The sequence below is a fragment of the Benincasa hispida genome, chromosome 5 (assembly GCF_027475165.1).
Source record: "Benincasa hispida cultivar pf3 chromosome 5, pf3_genome.v1.1, whole genome shotgun sequence".
In the NCBI taxonomy this organism is placed as follows: Eukaryota; Viridiplantae; Streptophyta; class Magnoliopsida; order Cucurbitales; family Cucurbitaceae; genus Benincasa; species Benincasa hispida.
Window position 1 is genome coordinate 25,243,205 of NC_143482.1, and position 23,336 is coordinate 25,266,540.

Below are 23,336 nucleotides of genomic sequence, written 5' to 3' on the forward strand. Positions count from 1 at the left end.
CTCATGTGCATTGTGAAGAGATTGAAAATATGTAGAGGTGCAAATTCTATTTTATAATTAAAATCAAAATACAAAACAATAATGGAAAGTAGGGATAGGGAGCCCGGTAGCAATGTCTTACTTCCCGAGGCTTTTACACTATGTTTCACTCTACTTTGCCCAAATGAATGTTCTTGCTTTCGCAAGATTCAGCCCTCTCTCTGTTCTCAGCACTTCCTAGCAGTCTCTCGAGCTAAGCAGGAATGATCTTTCGGCGTCTGCTCTCTTCGCTCACCTCCGCCTTCTAAGTATAAGCATATGAAGCACAGATTACGACTATCTATGATCTATCTTTTATGTATATGGTGAAGGGAGTTCCAGAAATTCTGACTAGAACCCGTTTTAACGAAGGTGGCCTTCGGTATTTATAGAGCTTCAGGGTAAAGAGCTTTTTTCTCAAATGATTGCAATGATGGGAGGTCATTAAATCTCTGTCTGATGCGTCGATTAATGGTCACCAAAAAGTTGAATGTACTTGCTACTGTGTGTCGTTAATGGCTTGTCAACTAAATTCGGATTCGACCGTCATTAGCTTTATGTTCCATCATGATTTATTAAGCTTTCACCTTGATGCGCCGTCTTTATGCAGCCACCTTCTTGAGCAGATCTTCACGAGTGCATACGATTGCATAGCTTTACGGTTGCAATCTTCTAATGCGTTCGGGCGTTGCATTCCTTGGATCGCAATTTGCTTTGTGCCAATACATTTTCCTGCACAAAATACGTAAATTAGCTTCTTTAATGCGATAGGCACATGTGATCGTAATGTTCTCAACTTAATGCTTTTGGACATGATTTTGCATGTTTTTACGGTCGCATTCCCACATTGTTTTATATCTTATTGTTGTAATAATGTGCATTTCTTCCCATTATCAATGATATTATTAAATTGTTTCAATTATATGTGATATAATGAATTTGATGTATTAGATACATTATTTTGAGAAATTAATATAAATATGATTTATATTAAATGCCATAAAGGATAAAAAGAACTATGGTTTATATGTTACATATGATGTGATATAAAAACTATAGGTTGTAAATATAATATGATAAATTAGTTATGATATTTATTTATAATAATTCAATTATAACATAATTGATTTCGTTTTTTCTCCAAATAATCGACTTAGTGGGAAGTTTTAATCAATTTTGGCAACTTATGGATAAAATGAAATTGGTTTTCATTTTTTTCAAAACTGACAAGCAAATAGAAAAAGTTATACGATAACTTTTGAGAGAGTAAATGATCAAGGAATGAGTAACCTATACGATAGCTACTCACTGGTAAATGTTCGAGTACCCAAGTCTAAATGATAGACTTCTCCCTTCTCCCACTTTGATCGTTTACTCGATCGCCCAGTTCCTCCTTCCCTCTATCTAATCCATACAGAGCCCACACCTCCTAGATTTTCACACCGAGAATACCAAGGTAGCCTCGTGGTAGTTTCGAGTTTGCATTTGATGGTCGAGTTTCGAGTTTAACTCAATTGTGATCAAGTATTCACCAGTTCGTGTTGTTTACTAGATTTGCTCGTGTTGCATTCGTGCTGTTGAACGATTTACTGAGTTCGATCAAGGAAACACTAGAAGAAATAGTTTTTCAAAGGTAATATACTTTGTATTTTATTCTTGAAGCATGTTGTAATTTAGACTTGATGCATAATTGTTCTATGTTAAATTGTACATGTTGATGTTCTTTCACAATGGATTTGGAACGATCTGCTTCCACTCATTGATTTTCTGTTTTAAAAGTTCCTTCAATTATAACATACATCACATGCACAAATAATTAAACATAGACTAATATAGTTTTAGTTTTGATATTATCAAGCAAACAAAAGCCTAATTATTACAAAATTAAGAAAAAACCAGCTCCAAAATTCCATCGAGTATCTCATCAAGTATCAAGTATTTCACTAAATACCATCCAGTTGCATCGTGTACCATCGAGTATATTATCTTGCATCGAGTATTTCACAAAATTCCATCGAGTTGCATCAAGTACCATCAAGTATGGCATCGTGCATCGAGTATTTCATAAAATACCATCAAGTTTGAGCATCGAGTATGGGGCATCGAGCATCGAGTATTGGGCAGTGGCTAAAAATCCAATTCCTATTGCTCGACCTTCTTCACTTCTTTCTTCAATTACATCCTAATTGAAACTCTAATGACTCCAATCGAATTACAGACATTTAAATACACATTAAGGCCGATCAAATAAGAGCCAATTACAAGAATTACAACATAATTGAAGAGAAAACAATGCCAAAACTAAAAAAAACCATATCAGTTCATCATTTTCATACAACTCATGAAAAGCACCCACCAAAACTCAAATTAACGCTAATTGAGTGCTTAAATTATTGGGTTTTATGTCCTAAACTCTCTATGGGCTAGTAAGAAGGCGTGTTCAAACTCTCTTATAGACGTCCGCACTCCATACACCGCCACTTTCCTACTAGGCTTAGGCCATTCTCGTAAAAAAAAATAGGAGGTAAATTCACTGTGGCGCATCAGTTATATATTCTATAACTATATATTATGTTATGGTTTGTAAACATTAAGTACTTATTATGAGAATTCAATAAAGTTGTTATTAAATATATTGTTTTTTAGAAATCCAATAAACCTAAGTCCCTTGACTATTATATGAGTACTTGAATTTTATGTAGAGACATACAAGTGGATCAAGTTTGAGTAAATAGTCAAAATGATCTATAGTATGTGAATAAGGTTAGGTACATTATTATGGTAACATTATTGGATGTTGCCTACTCTGTAGTTGTTACAAAGAATTGTAAAGTACTACAAGCGAAGTGATCCTAATTTGTTTATGTTAGGACATGAGAAGTGGGGGTGTCCTGTGCAAATGAGTTTTGTGCAAGATCAGACAACGAAACCAGTCACTCTTACTTTATAACGCTATTTACTATTTCAGACTAACTATTCTAAAGCGATGACCTAGGTAACTTAATCTTAATCCTGAGCTAACTATGAACTCTTGTTTGTTCGAGATTATCCTTTCATCTACAAATGGTGAGAGTAGACCAATTGTCTTTGTTCAATAAGCTTACCATTTTGGGGATAAAACCAGATGAATAGCTGGGAACATACGGTGCAAGAGGGAATTCAATCCTACCTAATTAGGGTTAGTAGAGAGGTTGATTCTAGGTCTTGAACAAGAGGCCTCATCCTCTCATTAGCTCGTAAATAGATTCAATCCTACCTAATTAGGAGTTCAACTATGAGCTTTAGTGAAATCACCTATTAATTAATGAATGGGGGTTAGATCGGTCTATGAGTTTACGCGATTAATCTCGGATCGTTGGAGCCCATGATTTGTAGGTCTGCGAGGTCCCCCTAGTAGCTTGTAAATAGATTAACTCCAGAATAGCGTGATAAGTTAATTTGAAGTGTTCAAGTTATAATTAAATGAATTTGGAGATATATTTGAAGATAGAATTGTGTAAAAATTAATTTAATATAAAATATTAAATTAATTAGAATTATTTAAATTGTTTAAATAATAATTTATTAATTTTATTAAATTTTGTAAAATTAATAATATTTTCAATTTTATTAAATAAAATTGATTTATGAAATCAATTTAGATAAAATTGAAAAAGAAAAGAAAAACACAAAGTTGGAAAAATAGGTTTTTCCATTGTCTTCATGTACTAGCTCACCAACAACCCACTTTAACTCTTCATTAACTCCAAGCAGGAGCTACATCCCATGCAGCAAATTTCTTTGCATGAATGTCTTCAATATATTGAAAAGATTGGAGTGTTTTGTAGGTAATGCAACTGAACAAATTTTTGTGAAAAAACCGTGAGAGACGAAGGTTGTTCTTCTGCTGGGTTTCTACTGTGAGCTTCTCCAAATTCGCTTAATTCCAGCTTATTTGAAGTCCCACTACTCAATCTAGTAGGGAAGATCTTGGGGTGGTCTATTACAAGCTTCAGTGGAGATTTGCAGCTGGTTCAAAGCTTAGAGGAAATTTTTCAAAGGTATGTCATGAAACCTATTTATTTTTGTTGAAGCATATTTTCTTTTCTACCAAAATTAATGAATTAAAGTGCTTATGGATCCTGATTTTTTCCGTTGTGCATTGGTACCTTCCAACATAAATCACGCTCTGATACCAATTCTAAGATCTACTAGCATGCAATGGAAACAAATAGAATCAATAAGCACTCTAATTACATTTAATTTAAGTTCTAAAATCATGCTTAAACAGAAATTTAAGAAGAGAGTTTCTTAGCAACATACCTTTGATGAATTCTCCCAATTTCAAGTTGCTCTTCATGTGATTCCATCTCCAATTTAATAGTGAACCACTAAGAGATCTTCTCTACTATTCTCAGCCTTAAATTTGTGTGATGGAACTCAGGTTGGAGTGAATTTTGGAAGGGAATTGAGTGAGTTTTCTGTAGAAGATGAACAACAGTCCAAAACTTATTTTTTCAGTTGTCATCTCTATTTTTATTCAAAATCTGAGAGTATTTATTCATTACCCACATGTAGGTACTAAAGTTCAGTAACATTGACACTTCAATTTGCTGAAGAAGTGGGAAATGTGTGTGATTCATTGAGGAACACCTATACTTCAACCAAGAAGGGGGAAATTCACACTTTCAAATAATTTTCATTTTATTCTTTAATTAATATAATTAATTCTTAATTAACAAAAACTAAATAATCATTTCAAATTCTGAATTTGAAATCAAAATGAAAATCAATTGTGGATTTTAATTAATTAAACAAATTTAACGAATTAAATAATAATTTAATATCAAATATTAAATTAAACAAACAACTTATTTAAAATGTGAATCCTATTCATGTAATTAATATTTAAATCAATTTTTTAATATTATAAACTCTCCAATTTCGTTGAATTTCAACAAATTAACCATTGATTAATTATATAGAATATAATTATACAAACCTTAATTTGAATTTGAACTATACAAATTCAAACCCTAATTTTAATTTGAACATTTCAAATTGAAATTGAATTTGAAAAATTCAAATTGATATCATTCCAAATTCACTCAATTTATTAATTCAAGATGTTCATGTTTTACGAGCTAGTAAAAGGATCTTATGAACCTGCAGATCAGAATCTCCAACGATATAAGAGTAATTGGCTAACGTGCAAAACTCAGAGCACGCGGGTTGGAAGCGGGTCGCAAACGTGGGTGTGCGGGTCGGGTGTAACGGTAAATTTGTGTCTTCTTACAGCATGTGGACAAATATGAATGTGAATGAATGAACAATGAGCTCATGTTGCCATAAACTTGATGACATGAATATGGATATGGAATGTGGATGTTATGTTATCGCTTATGCACACTACTTCTAAATATGTGTTGTTATTTATATGCTTGTAGTATGCGATAGAGTAATGCGTGTCACAAGTTTTCTTGCGTTGAAACCAAGTATAATTCCAACGCAAGTTTCTCAGAATAATCCGAGGTCGAACACAGGGATTGTTTTCGTTAATGTGTTACTTTTGTGATATATGGGACTGGTTTTTACAATTAATAAAGAATTGGGTTTGTACATGAATTTAAATTGTAGTAAACATAAATTTGAATTGATAAAATAAAAGTGCGTTAAAAAGAAAAATCTAAACTAACATGATATAAGATACAAGATACATGATACATGATACTGAGATTGAGACTAACTGTGAAGATTATACAAAGGATCATGGTATGCGATGGCAAGTCTTTATGGATGAATCAGAAATAGAAAGAATAATTAGTAAAAACATCACAAGTTTGTTAATTGCGTTAAAGATGTAACTAAGGTTCCGCTTTCCTTTGGCTTACACCTCTCAGTGATCAGCCGTGTTCCCACATCTCTATGGTGAAACAAGGATGACGTGATGAACGCAAGGTTATTTCATCTCTAGAAGTACTTCTCGCTTTAGTTAACGCATTCTTCCAACCCTCTCTCGATAAGCGGAATAACATCTTCACTTCTGCTCTCACAGGTGAAGATGTCGTCGAACATGCATTGGCTAAAGTTAATTATTTCCTTAACCTAATTAATTTACTTGCTTAATTCTTGCTAATTACCCAGGGAATTAAGAAAACATCATAGAGAAAGTGAATTATGGATGAATGGAAATAGACAGAGAGATGATAATGGAAATGATCATAACATTTAATTATAGAATTAAGTGTCTGATACATGGTGTGAATTAAAAGATTAAGAAGATGAATACAAGTGATGAAAATAAAGTTAAGAAACAAATACAGAAGAGTGTCAACGTCTTGACACAGATTTGAACGGAGGTTTTGCTTGTCGGCATGTGTGGAATGGATGGAGAGGAGAGCTTCCCTCTCAGGCTTGCTCTTCTAGTAGAAGTGACCTTCGTACAGAGCTTCAATGGTGGAGATTGAAAGTATTCTTTGCCCGAAGACTCACCTCTTGGCCTTGTCTTGTGATTCTTCCCAGATCTACTCTTGAAATCGCTTCAGACCAGTCTCTCTCTCAGATCAGTATATACAAGTTTCTATGTATTCAAGTATATATTTCAGTGAATTTGTAGAAGCTATTTATAGGTGAAGCTTGACTCTTTGCAATTGTGGTCCCCACTATATGGTTAAGGTAGTTCCTAAAATGGCGGAGTGAATATTCCTTCTGTTACGCAATCAATCCCGTCAGAAGTGCACAACTGACAGTTGTACACTCGTCAGACTCCTCCACAAATGCGTTGCTCTTTACATCTTCGATCTATCTCCCGCAGGCAGTGTTGTTTTTTATTACCGCATGCGGTTGAGAGTGCGTTGATCGCAAAGCTCTTGATCGATTGTCGCATTGCATTGATCGTCTCTTCGTTTTCGATTGACGCACGCAATGTGACATAGATGCGTTGTACAGGTTATCTTTGAGCCATGAACGCATGCGGTGACTTGATTTTCTGTAAAATAAAACTGAAACATTCTATTCTACCATCGTAGTGGTGTTAATGGGTGTATTAGCGACAATTTATAATTCTTGCATTTCTTAGCCAATTTCTATACTATCAATGCAACTTTTCTTCTTTTCAGCCGCAATATCTAAATAACACAATATAAATAACTTGTATTTCTACAAGTTATCATCGGGTACACAGACGGCAGGCATGCAGGGAATCTTTACCAAACCAGGTCGAGTCGGGTGCGTGGACAAGTCGGATTGTGCAGACAACTGGTGCACGAGGCAACTCACCAAATCGATCGGGCTGCCAAGTTCTCGGATCTGGAAGCAAAATCGGGTCTTGGAGGCTCTCTTAGGTCTACAAGCTTATTTTTCTCCAAATTGAAGTTGTCCTCTTTCTCGGAGTCGATCAATTACAGCTAAAGAACAACTCTAATGACTCAAGAAAATTTACAGACCCTTTATCACACAATAATACTCATATACATGTGAGTAATTACAAAGTTCAACAAGAAATTAAAAGAAAACTAATGCCAAAACCGTAATATATCCACTTTAGCTCACAATTCAATCAATAAATGAAAAATACCGACCAATATGCAATAGAACATTATAAGCATGATATGATACCAATTGTTGGAACATAAAGAACACATGCAATAGCGAAAACGAAGATTGATAACGTTCTAATTACATAAAGAACATAAATAAGCATGCATAGAGTATTAGAAATGACAACCTTTGTAGAATCCATCGAAATCTTCCTCTCCCGAGCTCGATTGACACCACCAATGAGAAATCCTCATTATTCTCTAGTTGAAAAACACGGTTGTGGGACCATTTTATTAATGAACTAAAGAGAATTTTACTCTAGTAAAGTGCAGAGTCAAGAGATTTTGATGGAAGAGTAAAGTCAAAGTCAAAAAAGCATTCGTTTTTCCAAATTTCAAAAAACAAACTATTTAAAGATAAATTACATGCAAAATCCTATTTTGCATTCTTCCACCTCAAAATCAACTAGCATGTAATCTTTAAGTGTCAGGCTTTGGAAGTGCCACTTCAAAGTCAACTTAGTTAGTGGAAAAATCCAACAATTGGATTTTTTCCACTAACTAATTTTAATATAAATAAAACAAACTTTTATGAAAAAAACATTTTCAAAATTTAGAAAATACTTAAAATAAATTTAATATCACATATTAAATTATTTTTTATACCTAACTTGAGAAGGCTTCCATTCTAATATTCAAGAATACTCTAAGAAATAATTAATAATTTAATTACTTAATTGTAAATTATATCTCGTATAAAATACAATTTTCTCTAATGCCCAGATTTGAACATTTCAAATTCATACTTCACCTAGTTCTTCAATTTTGTCCGTAGTGAGCTAGGGAAGAGACCTGATGGACCTACAGATCATGAGCTTCAACAATCTGAGACTAACCGGTCAATCTCTTTAACCTAGTTAATCAAAATTCGTTAACTAACAGAAATGTCCACTATGACCTGTAGTTGCACTTTCCTCATTGTAGATATATTATGTGTTCATTTGATATAATCATGATTAAATAAGTTAATCCTTCATAGGTTATTTGTAATAACGGCTGGGTCAAAAACTGTTTTAGCCTTGAGATTACATCTTGCTCCTTCGGTTCCACTGATCCTCTAATGAACACTTGGTTTGTGAACCAATCACTAAACTGAATCCCTCTTGGGCCAATGAGAGGGTGGGCCCATTGTTCAAGACTTGGAGTCAGCACTTAAGGGAACAACCTCTTTACTATCCCTAAAAGTAGGTAGGAGTGAATTGCACCCTATTTCCCCAGTTATTTGCCCGGTCTTACCCCTAAAATGGGAGACCTATTGAGCCGATGTCGTTGAGCCAACCCTCACCTATGCAAATCTAAGGATAATCCCAAATAAACAGGAGTTCATAGTTAGCTCAAGATTATGGTCAAGTTCCATATGTTATCGCTTTGAAATAGTCAGTCTTAAACAGTAAACATCATTATAAAGTAAGAGTGACCTAATTCTTTGTCCGATCTTATGCAATCATTGCATAGGACGCCCCTGCTCCTCATGTCAATACATGAACGAATCAGAGTCACTTTGCTTGTAGCACTTTACAATAAATTGTAATACCTATAGAGTGGGCCACATCTAGAAGTGTAACCGGAATAAGGTACCCAACTTTATTCATATACTATAGACTATTTTAGCTATTTACTGAACTTTATCCAATCTTATGTCTCCACATAAAGTCATGTATTCAAATAATAGCCATGAATCTTTAGTTTATTTGATTTAGACTTTACAAATGCAATTCACATATTCAATAACATTTTTATTGAATAAATGTCAATAACATCTTTATTGATAATAGAATGTGTTTAATGTTACAAACTGCGAGCTTTAGGACATACAATCCAACATTCTTTCCCTCTCTATCTCGATTAATAAAAAAAAAAATGGTTTTGATCATAGAGGAAAAAAAAAAGAGAAAAATTCTGCACATAATAGTTATGGCCCTTTTACTTCTCTCAAAGAAAATTCCTCCTTTTCCCTATATTTTTTCCCAATTAAATTGGTTCCCACAAATCAAAAAGATTACCAAAGGTTTCACAAAGGATAGGAAGGTTACTCTTTTGGCGGTGTTCTAAAATCCCAATTGTAGAACTGAATTCTCACTTGGTTCTACAAAGGTAAAGATTTTCCATCATTTTTTTGTGAATTTTAAGCATGCTTGACCTAAGTTCTAATTTTACAGTAGGCTATTTTTTATTTTTCTTTGGACTCTGTATTATTTCTAAATCTTCGTGTGCATGGTATTTCTGAAATCCCAAATTAATAATGAGTTTTAGTTCTGTGTTTTTTGGTGCGATAGGGCTTTCATCCCTACATGTAGTTCGTTTTTCTAATCAAAGTGACTTTTACGAATGTAAAAAGTTTTTTTGGAAGTCAAATTGTCTCTTTAAAACATTGTAGGTACTTTTCAGGTTGCTTTGAGAGTGAAATTGTATCTTAGACACTTTTGGTAGTTTTTAGGTTTTCTTGGAAACTAAAAGTTGTACTCAAGCATTTCTAAGTTGTTTGGATTATCAAATTGTCATTTACACAAATTTTAGCAAGTTTATGTTAGTTTCTAGCCATTTGGGCATTTTTTGTTGTTTTGAAAATTAAAGGTGGACTTAAAACACTTTTTGGAAACAATGTAGTTCATTTTTATAATCAGAGTAACTCTTATGAATGTGAAAGGTTATTTTGGAAGTCAAATTGTCTCTTGAAAACTTTATAGGTACTTTTTAGGCTGGGTTTTGAGAGTGAAAGTGTCACTTAGATACTTTTTAAGTAGTTTTTTAGGTTTTTTTGGAGAGTGAAACTTATACCTAAACATTTGTAGGTTATTTAAACCATGTTTTTTTGGAGACTTGTACTTTAATAGGCATATTTATGACAATTTTATACGTTTTGGGATGGTTTACAGCATATACGGCTTCAAAATCATGGAATTATGTCAATTTTAGTCTTAATTTGACACTTTTTAGAAAGTTTTTTTAAAACTTTCCTTGTTTTTTCAATGACATGCATTTCCAATATGCACTTTTTGGACTTGAAGCTCATGCAAATGAATTTTTTTTTATTAATTGTGATACATGATTCATTTCATACAAATAAGATTGAGCATGTTGTTCTTATTTGACTTTAATATACCTTTTTCAGGTCTATGCATTTTGAAGACGCGAAAAATGACTTTTTTTGTGAAGACCAGTTGACTGAGCTAACCAATATTTATGTATTTACTATTTGTTTGTTCATTTTGTATGCTAAAATGAAATCTAATAGCGAATGTAACAAATAGGAACCAAAGAATTATTTTTGGGACGGTATATTTTTGTTAAAGAATTAATGGTTGAGTATATTTCCTTTTCTAAATTTTCGGCAGCCATTTTTTTTTTTTTTTTTTTTGCAACTATAAATGCATGATACACATTGTATATGTTAGTAGTTATAAAGCTCTGGTGAAGTTTTGTGCATGCACAAAAATAAAACAAACACTATATGCCAATGTATCATGCGTGAGCAAAAATGCAATTTCTGTTTAAGAAGGCTTTTACGTGGCCACGTGGCAAGATCTTCATTTCTGCTGATGGATCATACGATTGTAATAGGCCCATTAGGGACTATGCATCACCAAACCTCTATGATTTCTCTCCAGGAATGAGGCCTGTCCTCGATGGAAGCCGATTCAAAATGAAGCCGGTGATGCTGCAGATGATCCAAACTGAAGGACAATTCAGAGGACGGTGTGGCGATGAGGCCTTCACGAAAGGATTGAGCAATGAAGTGGCCACCGCATAACATCTGTAGACGAACTGTCAGACCAAAGTGTCCAATCGAGAGATCAAGCTGATACTTGAGAAGGTAGTAAGGCTTTTACGAAAGGATTAGGCAACGAAGCTTGACGATGCGTTGTGGGCATACCAGATTGTATTTAAAACACCCATAGGTATGTCCCCGTATGTGTTGGTATTCGGTAAGGCATGTCATTTACCTCTAGAGCTGAAATACAAAGCATTGTGGGCGGTAAAGAAGCTAAACTTTGACTTGGAGAAAGCAGGAGAAGCGAGAAAACTTCAACTGGTCGAGCTGGAGGAATGGAGGACTAACGCATATGAGAGCGCAAAGATCTACAAGGAGCGTGCAAAGTGCTGGCACGACAAACACATATGCGGTAAAAATCTCCAGCATGGCGTGGTGGAGCTGATTACTGAGGATGGGAGCCGTATAATGGGCAGCGAGTTAAGGCATACCACGAGGGTGATTTTCAGCAAGAAAAGACCTCTGTAGATCTAGGAAACCTAGAATAGAGGAATATAGAGTGGCCCCTGCACTGGCATGCAACATCATCTGGGGCGCAAGTCTTCTAGAGTATCCTTTGTTTGGTTCATGAACTCTCATTTCTACGACACTTCAATTATCATTTATCTATCTTCTTTTTACTTATTACTTCTATGTAAAAAAAAATGGCCGATCGTGCTGAACGATTGCAGTAAACGATTTTGTTTTGTTTAAAATCATTTGACCCTCTTTATGTTTTTCTTGCAAACGATCGAGGCGAACGATTGCGGAGACGCTGCACGAAGAAGCAACTTATCTTATTCCGTCACCGCAATCCAAAAAAGAAGATCGCTGCAAAGCAGGATGCGTCAACAAACAATGCGGGCGACAACGAAAATTTGGGGGGTTGTATTCTTCGTTATCTTTATTCCAGATTTTGTGTTATCGCATCGCATTTTAATTTTGAAAGTTTTATCACCGTATCCTCTTTGATTACCGCAATCATTTAACATTAATGAATTTAGTCAGTCACCGCATGCTTTCTCTTTGCCAAGTATGATTTCAATGATGAAACACATGCTTCTATTTTTGTCTTATATATTAGAATCAACTTAATCTTACAAAAGTCACCTCATGAAATATTTCTAGAAGTTAAAGGTCTGCTAGCTTTCTTTCAAATGCTCTTTACGAAGCTTCCTAAGGACATCACATGACTTCTTTCAATCTTTTGGCAATGAGGATATTGCAACATTTTAAATTTGGGGATGCGATATTTATTTTCGACCTTACTATTTTTAGCTTTATAAAATATATATAATAATAATAATAATAATAATTTTGAGAATAACAACTCTACTGTCAACGCAATGGGGAAATTCATGTTGATAAGAGTTAAGTTGTGAAAGGTACTTACCCAAAGTTGGATGTCCGCATGACACGTGTGGGGGCAAGCCAATACGAAAGTAAGTCGCCAGGATCAACGTATAAATAAATGACCGCAACTCCACTGCCTAGTAGGTATGAGTTTAATCTGAGAAAGAGCGCATTACTCGTAGTTGGATGTCCGCATGACACACGTGGGGGCAAGCTAAAACGAAGGCACCAAAACGAAGGTAAGACACTTTGATTAGTGTAAGGTCAGAGAAAAATAATAATGTAAAAAATATGCAAGGATAAAAATCATTTGACACCATGGTGGAAAAGTTTTCTTCTTGAAATAAATCATGCGATGTCCCGAAATTTAGTAAAGTCCTTTTGAAAGTTAAACTTGCGGTCCATAGATCTTAGAAATATTTTAAGAGGAGACTTAAATAAGACTTAAGGAAATTTTGGTGTATAGGATTTGAATGAAGTATCCTTGAGAAATTTAGAAAAAGAGATTTGCGATTGACTTGCTAAAGGAAATCTTTAGTTTATGCTCGGACAAACATTGTTTAAATTTGGGGGTGTGATAACGGACAGAAATGCACGTTATTACAGTGTTAAGTTCTTAAACAATGAAGCTTTGCGTTGATAACATTGCGGTCGCATGCGTCCATCGCATAGAAACAGTTAATTTTTGTATTTTTATGCAGAATACGCGTTGACGCAAGGCGAAAAGCACGATCACAATAAATCAATGGTCGAGCGCAACATTACCGTAAGGCTCTACGGTGATTGGTGCTAGTAAACATCTGCTCAAGAAGGATCGCTGCATAAAGTCGCCGCAACTTGGTAGGCGCATCTGGGTGAAAGGAATAATTAATCACGATGGGACAGAAAGCTGATGACGGTCGAATCCGAATTAAGTTGACAAGTCGATAACGATAACAACTACACTCAGCTTTTCGGTGATAAATATTCGACACATCAGTCAGAGAATTAAAGCCATCTCATCTGTGCAATCATAAGAGAAAGCTGCCCTTCACCCCGAAGCTCTATAAATACCGACGACATTCTCTAGAAAAGGAGTTCACTAGTTCAACAATTCAATCACTCAGAGAATTTTCCTTTAGCTTAGCCTTGTTCTTAGTTTTTCTTTTATTTTAAGGTGAAAGCGAGAGAAGGAGGTTGTGCCGATAGATCGTTCCGGTGAGCTCGAAAGAGTGCCGGAAGCATCAAGATCAGAGAAAGGGCCAGCTCCTGCGAAAGTAGGAATATCTTTTGAACCGAATAGAATTGTCAGTGTAAAGGCCTTGGGCAGCAAGGGATTGCTACCAGGCTCTCTACCTTTATCTTCCATTGTTATTTTGTACTCAAACTCATTTATAAAAATGGAATTTACTTTTGTATATCTGTTCACTCCCTATTTATTATGCATGAGTAGCTAAATCTGTTGAATGGGTTTAGGAGCACTTAGCTAGCATAACTGGGGATCTTCACTCTATGGGTTTATTTTGTATTACGTATGCTTCATTCGTTCATTAGAGATACTCGGGAGGGTAGTCTAAGGATAGGATCTAGACTTGGAAAGGTCAGGTTAGAATCTAGGCTCGAGAGAGTCAGATTAGAATGCATAATCAAGAGATAGGAGCTTAGGAATAAGCACTGTTTGCTACTACCGTATCGCATGCATGCATGCATCCTAGAGATAGGATTTGATTGTGTGGTCACCTTGTCTTTGCGTGCATCTTGCATCATCATATAGGAAAAGAGTAGAGACTTAGGGATAAACTCTATGAACACTTTTTCATTCAACACATGCGCACTAGACTTAGAAGTACCGCATTTGTATTGGAAAATGATTTGCTGTGCATGGGTGTAGCATGAGCGCATAGTCTGACACATTCCCCAAGTAACGCTAGTTAAAGTCTTTCTCAACCCGTTCATCTGCATACTCAGTGCATCTATCGCATAATTAAACTTTTCTCAAATCCGCCACATTTGTCTATTTTTATTACCACGAACAACAATCCCAACAACTATTGGTTTATTTGGTTACCGCAAAGTTTTCTGAAAAATTATCATCGCATACCGTTTCCCAAGTCCCTGAGTTCGATCCTGGACTTACCAGGAAATTCAGTGGGGTTTACACTTGGATTCCATTGAAAAAACTTGAGTGCTCAACGCAACTCCATTATTGCATTTCCTCCATAATTCCACATCATAAAATAACACATCACTAATTCAGCTTAACACTCTACACCCCTAACTCAAATAATACCAAAGCAGACAATTATTATTCACATACAATTATTTCCAACACATCTCAGTCCAGTTCTGTGTGGCAAATGTATCTTAAAAGGAAAAAAAAAAAGAAAAAGAAAAGAAATTTGTTGAAAAGGGAAACTGCATTATAGTTGACCGTTTGAAAAATTAAAGTCTGGTGTTAACGAAGTGATGATATGCTTTAATTAGCATCTTTAGTCTTGACACATTGCTTAAAAATCTCGTCCCAATAGTATTGTGAATGGTTATTTTTCAATTCCTTTTAATATTTTAGGAAGTAATGTTTTTTTTTTTTTGCGTTTTTTAAATCAATTATGATTTACTTTTATATTATTGATTTGAGTATTCAAGATTTCAAGAAACATACACTCATTCTATAATTGTTTACTATTGAATTTTGAATGATTTGTAACCTTAGCTGCATGTTTATACAACATTGTTTCTCTTGAGAGTAGCTAACCTTAATTTAGAATGATTTGTAAATAGAAATTTGCATGTTTTCTCTCACAGAAACATTATGACCTATTTTGAATATTTTGATCTGAATTCTATCGTGTATGGGAGTAAGCACACACCATGTTATTATTTTTATGTCATAAAAAAATATATTCACATTAAACAAATAAATATGAAAAAAAAAATGCTATCATTTAATTAATAGGAGCTCTAAAGTTGTTTCGGTCAGAAGCATGTGTGTGGCATGAGCACTCCAATACTCGATCCATCAACGTTCTTGCATGATGAAGTTGCTGCCTTGTTTTTATATGTAAGCTTTATGTCTTGCAATCTTATGTCACTGCATGGATTGCTAGAGCTGCAATCAAATGTTATAGCTTTCGATGTTGCTGATGTTCCTTTTATATTTTTATACGTCACATCACTAATCTTCACTCCGGAACTCTTTAAAACAACAAATTAAAACAAATATTATACGAAAATTAAAGAGAGGGTTAGGTAGTACAACAATTTAATTAGTTAATTAATTACCTGGAGAGGACAACCTTGATTGTTGGGACAATAATTTTGATCAATTAAGATTGGATTTTGAACATTGTTCATAATGATATTCTGAAAGAGAACGTGTTTTACGAAACCATTGCTAGGCGTTGGCCATGTCTTTATCCTGACGCCATTATCGGATTTGGTGAAGACTGCATTCATCAATGTTACATTTTCAACTCCATTTTCGTTCACCTCTTTTCCTAAGCTTCCAATGCTATATGTATTGAAACTATATTGTATTAGCTTATCATCCAAAAATAATAATAATATTATTAACAACATTTGTACGAACATAGAAATATATGTATTGTTACCTTACACCGTGGCCTGGCCCACATTTGATATTAGTCATAAACAAATTTTTAGTTCCATCTCCAATAGAAATGCAATCATCTCCAGTTTTGATAGTACTTCCAATGATGGTTACGTTAGTGGAAGATTGCACATGAATGCCATCAGTATTTGGGCTTTGATCTGGAGCCATTATCTTCACATTTTTAACTACTACGTTGTTGCAGCTATTGATCACAACATGACTTTGTTGACTGTTGATCGATGTTAATCCACTAATTATGATGTTGTTTGCCCAATTGAATGTTATTGACTGCATTTTATTTGTTAAAAGAAAAAAATATATGTAAAATTTCACAATAACATTTAAAAAAAAAAAAAAACATACTTTGGGTGTTGCTTGGGCTACACAAACATACCATTGCCTAATAAAAATTGAATTGTTTTCTTTTATGGGTGACAAGATAGAGATACATGGATAAGGTGGAGCCTAAGGTGCACCTAGTCATTGATCAAAATATAACTTAAGTTGTATCCATTTTCGTGAAAGAAAAAAAAACAAAAAACTCTAATTCTTCTTTTGTTTTAGAAGTATTTTTAGATTTATTGTGTTGTATGGTTGAGATAGACAGCAAAAAGACGAGTGAAGTTTGAAATACTAATAACACATACCCTAGCTCCTGGGGGACAGTTTTTTCCAGAGTTCTTGCAGGTCCAATACTCAGTGGCCTTTCCATCAATATTGCCGCCGATGAAAGAAACGCCATCAACTTTGACGAACAAAATCCAGTACCCAGAATTTCCGAGGCCACGATAATCGAGAGGTGCGACAAGAGTGCCATTCAAGCGAAATGTAATCTTATTTTTACATGGACCTCTAAATGTGATGGGTGTAAGCAAGAACCTTCCCTTGGGGACGTTGATGATGGATGGTGTCAGGGAGCTACACGCTGATTTCCATGCCTTCATAAATGATTCGGTCGAGTCGGTTTTCCCATCGGGTTTTGCACCCAAAGTTATGACATTGTAGCTGCCTGCACTTGACAGTTGAATGAAGAAATGGAAGAAGATGATGACTAAGCTCTTCATTGGGCTGCCCATATGTTTGGAGAAGATGTTAAAGTTTGAAATTAAATTGTTGGAGATGCATGGCTATCGGGATGCTTTATTTATAGTGAAATTAATAATCAAAGAAACATTGATATAAAGTCAAATGAAAGCAATTGGATATGCTAAGAAAGCTGGCGGCTGATATGCGGTGGTTTGATTCAAATGGGAGAAATCGGCCAAGTCTTGATGTATAGCCGCAAAGTTCATGCATTTTCATTATGCTTCTTCTTTTCGACGGAAATTGGTATTGATTCAATCTTATGTTTGCTTGATTACTACTTAAATAATTAGTATTATTCTCTGTATACAACAACCACAATATCATTGCTTATCCATATTTGTTAGATAATATCACATTCTATAAATATTATATTATTGACAACGTTTGAAGATATAAATACCACTGCATTATTTTCAATCTCTTATAAAAGAATAAATAATATAAACGATAATCTGGGTCGATAGGTATTCAAATTAAATCGAAAAGGCCAATCATACGGTTTTTTGTTTTTTATGTACCTTGAAAGCCAAGGCACTACCACATGCATAACTACCATTCAATTTTCGTGAGGTATATAATTTTAAATATTGTGTTTATTATTAATCTCTTTTCCATACTCAGTAATAGGTAAGTCTCTAAGATGTTAACTTAGAATATCCAATATTGTCGTTCATTAATTACTTTGCTACCTATGTGAGTGTGAGTTGGCCCGAGAATGGACTTTTGTATTGTAAATAAAGTGCTTAGTATTCATGGGAGAGGACAATGAATGACTAGGTGGAGTTTGCTTCACTTAATCTCATACATTCCTCTTGTTGGGAATGCGACCAAAGGTCCACATTGATTAGATAAGAAGAGGATCGTGGGTATATAAGTGAGGATGACTATCTCCATTAGTATGAGGCCTTTTGGGGTGAAACCAAAATCAAAACCATGAGGGTTTATGCCCAAAGTGGACAATATCATACCAATGTAGAGATATTTTGAGGGTAAGTCCCTATCAAGTGGTATCAGAGCCAAACTCCTGAATTAACCATGCTCGTCTTATGCTCGGATGAGAAGGAGAGTCATGATCCTGAATTAACCATCCTCGAGGTATGCTCGGGTGAAAAGGAGTTAGCCGGATGAATGACTGTTTGAGAGGAGTAGTTGTCCCTATCACCTCTCTTAATGTATTGTAAAAAATATAAAAAATAATTTAATTTAGAAAAAAAAGATTGCTAGGTGAAAAAAATTCATAATTATTGAGAATACACAAAAATAGGTGCAATCGAGATAGTACTTAAATATTTTTTCCAACCAACTTAAAGGTGAATCCAATATAGCACATTAGATATAATGCCACCAATTACCATCCATGCTTCTTTAAAAAGTAGTTGATTTTCTCGTTCTTATTCTTTTATGGAAGTTTTGGTCCTTTTCGGTTTCGACCCAATTCAGTTAGGTTTGCAACAATTTAAAGGAATTGCAATGGATAGATAAATAATAAAATAATAAGGATTACTTGCAACAATGGCAACAAGACTTGATAAAATTACATTCCTATCTTTTATTTTTAAATCTTGCAAATATAGCAAAAAAAAAAAAAAAAATCCGCTCAACCCAATCACTGGATTTGAAAACTCCAAAAAGTCAATGAAGATTTTGCTAATTAAAATACAGGATGGCTTTTCAGCCACCTAAAATTAGGATTTCAATTCTCACTCAAGTAAAATGTGTAAAGTGATATACCAAATTTAAAATTAGATGCATTATACTTGTATAGCAATTTATTAATATTTATATCAATTTTGTTGATATAACTAACTAAATTTTACTTATTTTTAGAATAAAAATATAAAGAAAAGTACGAATAAGATGAATCAATCTAACCCAAATATTTTTTAGTTGGATTGGATTGGATGGGATGGAAGCTCTTTTTTTACTCAATTCAATTGTTTAAATTATAAATTTCGAATTATTAAATATTGGAGGATACATGGTATTGTATTATAACTAAAAAATCATTAGCTGCCAAAATAATAAAGCAAACAAATGAGATATTAAGAACTCGCCGCTAGCGTAGCATATTCATCTTTCATGCTTAGTAGCTAAATTAAATTAATTAATACTCAAATATTGAAGCATAATATTGTTGACAGGACACTATAAATAAACGAATCCCAACTCCCATTGCCTCTCACAAACTCTCTCTTTATTATTATCTAATATCCAAAAAAAAGAAAAAACAAAGAAATGGCTAACACATCCTCCATCACTTTCTTCTTCTTCTTCTTCTTCTTGTATTTGCTGATACAAACATCCAGTGCAGGCAGCTTCAATGTGATTAGTTTTGGTGCAAAAGGCGACGGGAAAACCGACTCGACAAAATCATTTCTGAAGGCATGGACATCGGCTTGTAGCTCCTCCACTCCATCCACCATCAACGTCCCCAAGGGAAGGTTCTTGCTAACCCCCATCACATTTAGAGGCCCATGTAACAACCATATTACCTTCCGTTTAAATGGCACGCTCGTCGCACCTCTCGATTATCGTGCCCTCGGAAATTCTGGATACTGGATTTTGTTCATCAAAGTTGATGGCGTTTCTTTCTTTGGTGGCAACATTGATGCAAAGGGCGCTGGGTATTGGGCTTGCAAGAAAGCTGGAAAACAGTGTCCAGTTGGAGCTAGGGTATGTCATTAAACAAAGTACTTATGGCTTTATACTCATTTTCTGTCTTCTTTTTTGGTAATCAAATTTAGCTTAATATCTATATACGTCCTAACATCACATCTGTATGCTGATCTCTTATATATATTAATGAAATACAGTCATTGACATTTAATTGGGCAAACAATATTTACGTCAGTGGAATAACCTCGATCAACAGCCAACAAACTCATCTTGTAATCAACAGCTGCAAAAATGTAATGGTTAAAAATGTGAAGGTAATGGCACCCGACCAAAGCCCCAACACTGATGGAATTCATGTCCAGTCGTCTTTTAATGTGACGATCACTGGAAGTACGCTTCAAACCGGAGATGATTGCATATCCATTGGAGATGGAACAAAGAGCCTACTTATGAGTCATGTCAAATGTGGGCCCGGCCATGGTGTAAGGTAATCTATATTGAAAATATGGATTATGTTAAATATTCATGTGATTAATCCAAAAGCTTAAACAGATGGGTTGTGACAAATTTAATTACATTTATCCACTCTAATTGAGGTAATAAAAAAGAATATGATTCAATTTAATTTCAATTGATGCATGCAGCATTGGTAGCTTGGGGAAAGAGTTCAATGAAGATGGAGTTGAGAATGTAACATTGACAAATGCAATTTTCATTGGATCCGACAATGGTGTGAGGATAAAGACATGGCCTACGGCTAGCAATGGTTTTGTCAAAAATGTTCTCTTTCAAAATATCATCATGAAGAATGTTAAGAATCCTATCTTAATTGACCAAAACTATTGTCCGAATAACAAAGGTTGTCCTTCTCAGGTAAATTGAATTGTGGTCTTATTCTTTCTCCGATTTCATTATTAAGATTTCATTTGGTAACCATTTTATTTTTTGTTTTTGATTTTTAAAAATTAAGCATATTTCCTCCTCATTTCTTATCGTAATTTGCAAATTCTTAATCAAATTCTAAAACAAAACAAGTTTGTAAAAACTACTTTTTATTTTTTATTTTTTTAAACTTTGGCTTAATTTTTAAACTATTGGTAAAAAGTATATAACAAAGAAAAAATTTAGAAGAGGAAATATTGTATCTCTAGGTTTAATTTAAGGAAAAAAAAATCAAAGATCACCAAATGGGCCTAAATTATTTAATCTTTGCTTATATACATAGTAGTCATTTAATAAACTGAATTAATCTTCAATTTTGTTTGTGTTATATACGTGTTGTTTTATTAGAGTTCTGGAGTGAAGATTAGTGGAGTGACATATAGAAATATACAAGGAACATCAGCAACAATTGAAGCTATGACGTTTGATTGTAGTCCAAGCAATCCATGCAGTGACATACAATTACAAGACATCAAGCTCACATACAAGAACAAGACAACAACATCCTCATGCAAGAATATCGGTGGATCCACTATTGGAGTACTTGTGCCGGAGAGTTGCTTATGATCGTATTTTAATCTTGGGACTTTCTTTTCTGTTGATATTATATTTTATTTACAAATTATGCATTGTAGACATGACATTCTTTAATAATTAATCTCTTTTTATTCTTATTCTGTCTCCTCTTGTTTTTACATTTCAATAGTACCTCTCTAACATGGGCCTTTACATTTTCAATAATACCTCCCTAACATGACATTACTGCTACATTAAAAATACCACGAAAAGAAAACGCCAATTTTACAAAATTGAGAGACAATTGCTCTATGAAAATATTAAGATTGCTAAAATTGAGTAAGTTTTGCAAAATACAATACGTTCAACATTACAGTGGTTCAGTTTTGTAGCCTATATTCATGGTAGAAGACATTCAGATAATTTATTTACTGATTCGAAAAGAGAGATGAAGAATACAAGATAGGTCCTCACACACATTCAATCTCCTTCATTTCATTTAAAGAAAAATTGCACACACAACACACTAAATGTGGTTCTATCAAAGACCATTGTTATGACCATCTATTTCTGGTCTGATACAACTTTAAGAATGAAAAGATGAACACGAATAAAACAAGTGAACTAAGAGCGAAGGAACAAACTTGAAGGCAGATTCTTCTCAAAGCCTATGGTGAAGAATGTCCTTCACATTGTGCCTGAATATTGTAGCTGACTGCTTTACATTGCTCCACGAATGTGGTAAACGTTGCCTACAGAACGACTAGCTCTGCAGAGTTGGAGAGGATGAATGAAGGAGCGAAGAGAATGATGATATGCAGTCGTTTGAAGAAGAAGACTGGAGAAGGAATGAAGAGGAAAAGCCTTGAGAGAGAACGACGATGCCGAAAATGTAAGAGACATGAGAGAAATGAAGGGGATGAGCGTGACGCTCGAATGAAAAGGTGGAAGACTGAAGAAACGCTCAAACGAAGAGGCGGAAGAATGAAAAATTGAAAATGTCAACGGTGCCCTAATTTTTAAGCCCTTTCGCTTTTTTTTTTTTTTTTTTTTTTCCTCTTTTTGAATAGCATTTTATAAGACTAACTATAACAAAATGCTATTAAAAGATATATTTCTTGTAGTGTTTGTTAGAATAGATTGAAAAAAGAACGATGAGAGAGAAAGTGGATGGACATATGCAAAACAGAAGAAGAATGGTGAAGTTGTCAATGATAGTGAAAGAGAAATTAGATGGCGAAGATAGAAACGTTTGGTCGAACGAAATTAGGAAAGCTTCTCAAGTGAAGGAGACTGAGAAGAATAAAGATTACAGATTGAAGAAAAATGTGAAATTTTTCCTGCACACACGACCTAATTTTTTAATCCACGATTCATTTATTTATTTATTTATTTTGCTTCTTTTTAATAGCATTTTATAATTAAATCTATCTTAAAATGCTATTAAAAACTTTAATTGTCGTAGTGAAGGATCTAAATACAAATAATAATAATAATAATTTTAAAATTTCAGTTAAAAACAAAAGGTAAAACTAATTTCAAAGACCCAAATTCCATAATTCAAAGTTCATATAGAACTTATGTTACAATCTCTAAGTTATTGATAAGCCAAACCCCTCCAGTGAAGTATCACGAAGATGTACATGCGTTTAGTTTATGATTCCTATTGAAGATAAAGATGGAGATGAAGACAAAGTTAAGGTATAGATGTAAAGCTAAAAGAAGATGTGAAAAAAAATCATCGAAGGGATTAGGGAGACAGAAACGCATGGATATGTAAAAGAAGAAACCCAAGACATAGAAGTAGGTCAACGATGCAACTATATATTAATCATTTTTATTCTAACCATGGTATAATTAAGAACTCAAATTGTTACCCATTAAA

General features: G+C 34.2%; 2 protein-coding genes across 2 annotated transcripts; one reads left to right on the top strand and one right to left on the bottom strand.

Moving 5' to 3' along the window:
• Positions 1-15,498: 15,498 nt before the first annotated feature.
• On the bottom strand, positions 15,499-17,383 carry LOC120068877 (polygalacturonase-like). Its single transcript, XM_039020528.2, has 4 exons — positions 16,939-17,383; positions 16,290-16,579; positions 15,961-16,189; positions 15,499-15,873 (listed from the first exon to the last, which is right to left on the bottom strand). The coding sequence occupies exons 1-4, from the start codon at positions 17,365-17,367 to the stop codon at positions 15,655-15,657; spliced, it is 1,167 nt and encodes a 388-aa protein (XP_038876456.1). The 5' UTR covers positions 17,368-17,383; the 3' UTR covers positions 15,499-15,654.
• Positions 17,384-19,612: 2,229 nt separating this feature from the next.
• Positions 19,613-21,502, top strand: LOC120078652 (polygalacturonase-like). Its single transcript, XM_039032945.2, has 4 exons — positions 19,613-20,050; positions 20,191-20,480; positions 20,638-20,866; positions 21,284-21,502. Exons 1-4 carry the CDS (start codon positions 19,613-19,615, stop codon positions 21,500-21,502), a joined length of 1,176 nt encoding a protein of 391 aa, XP_038888873.2.
• The last annotated feature ends 1,834 nt before the right edge of the window (positions 21,503-23,336 follow it).

Excerpts from the sequence above, each read along its gene's own strand:
- LOC120078652 (XM_039032945.2), top strand. The coding sequence starts at position 19,613 with ATGGCTAACACATCCTCCATCACTTTCTTCTTCTTCTTCTTCTTCTTG. Across the intron at positions 20,051-20,190 it reads AGTGTCCAGTTGGAGCTAGG|TCATTGACATTTAATTGGGC; the intron begins GTATGTCATTAA and ends AATGAAATACAG. Across the intron at positions 20,867-21,283 it reads ACAAAGGTTGTCCTTCTCAG|AGTTCTGGAGTGAAGATTAG; the intron begins GTAAATTGAATT and ends TTGTTTTATTAG.
- LOC120068877 (XM_039020528.2), bottom strand. The coding sequence starts at position 17,367 with ATGGGCAGCCCAATGAAGAGCTTAGTCATCATCTTCTTCCATTTCTTC. Across the intron at positions 16,190-16,289 it reads GGGCCAGGCCACGGTGTAAG|CATTGGAAGCTTAGGAAAAG; the intron begins GTAACAATACAT and ends CAATACATATAG. Across the intron at positions 15,874-15,960 it reads ATCAAGGTTGTCCTCTCCAG|AGTTCCGGAGTGAAGATTAG; the intron begins GTAATTAATTAA and ends GTTGTTTTAAAG.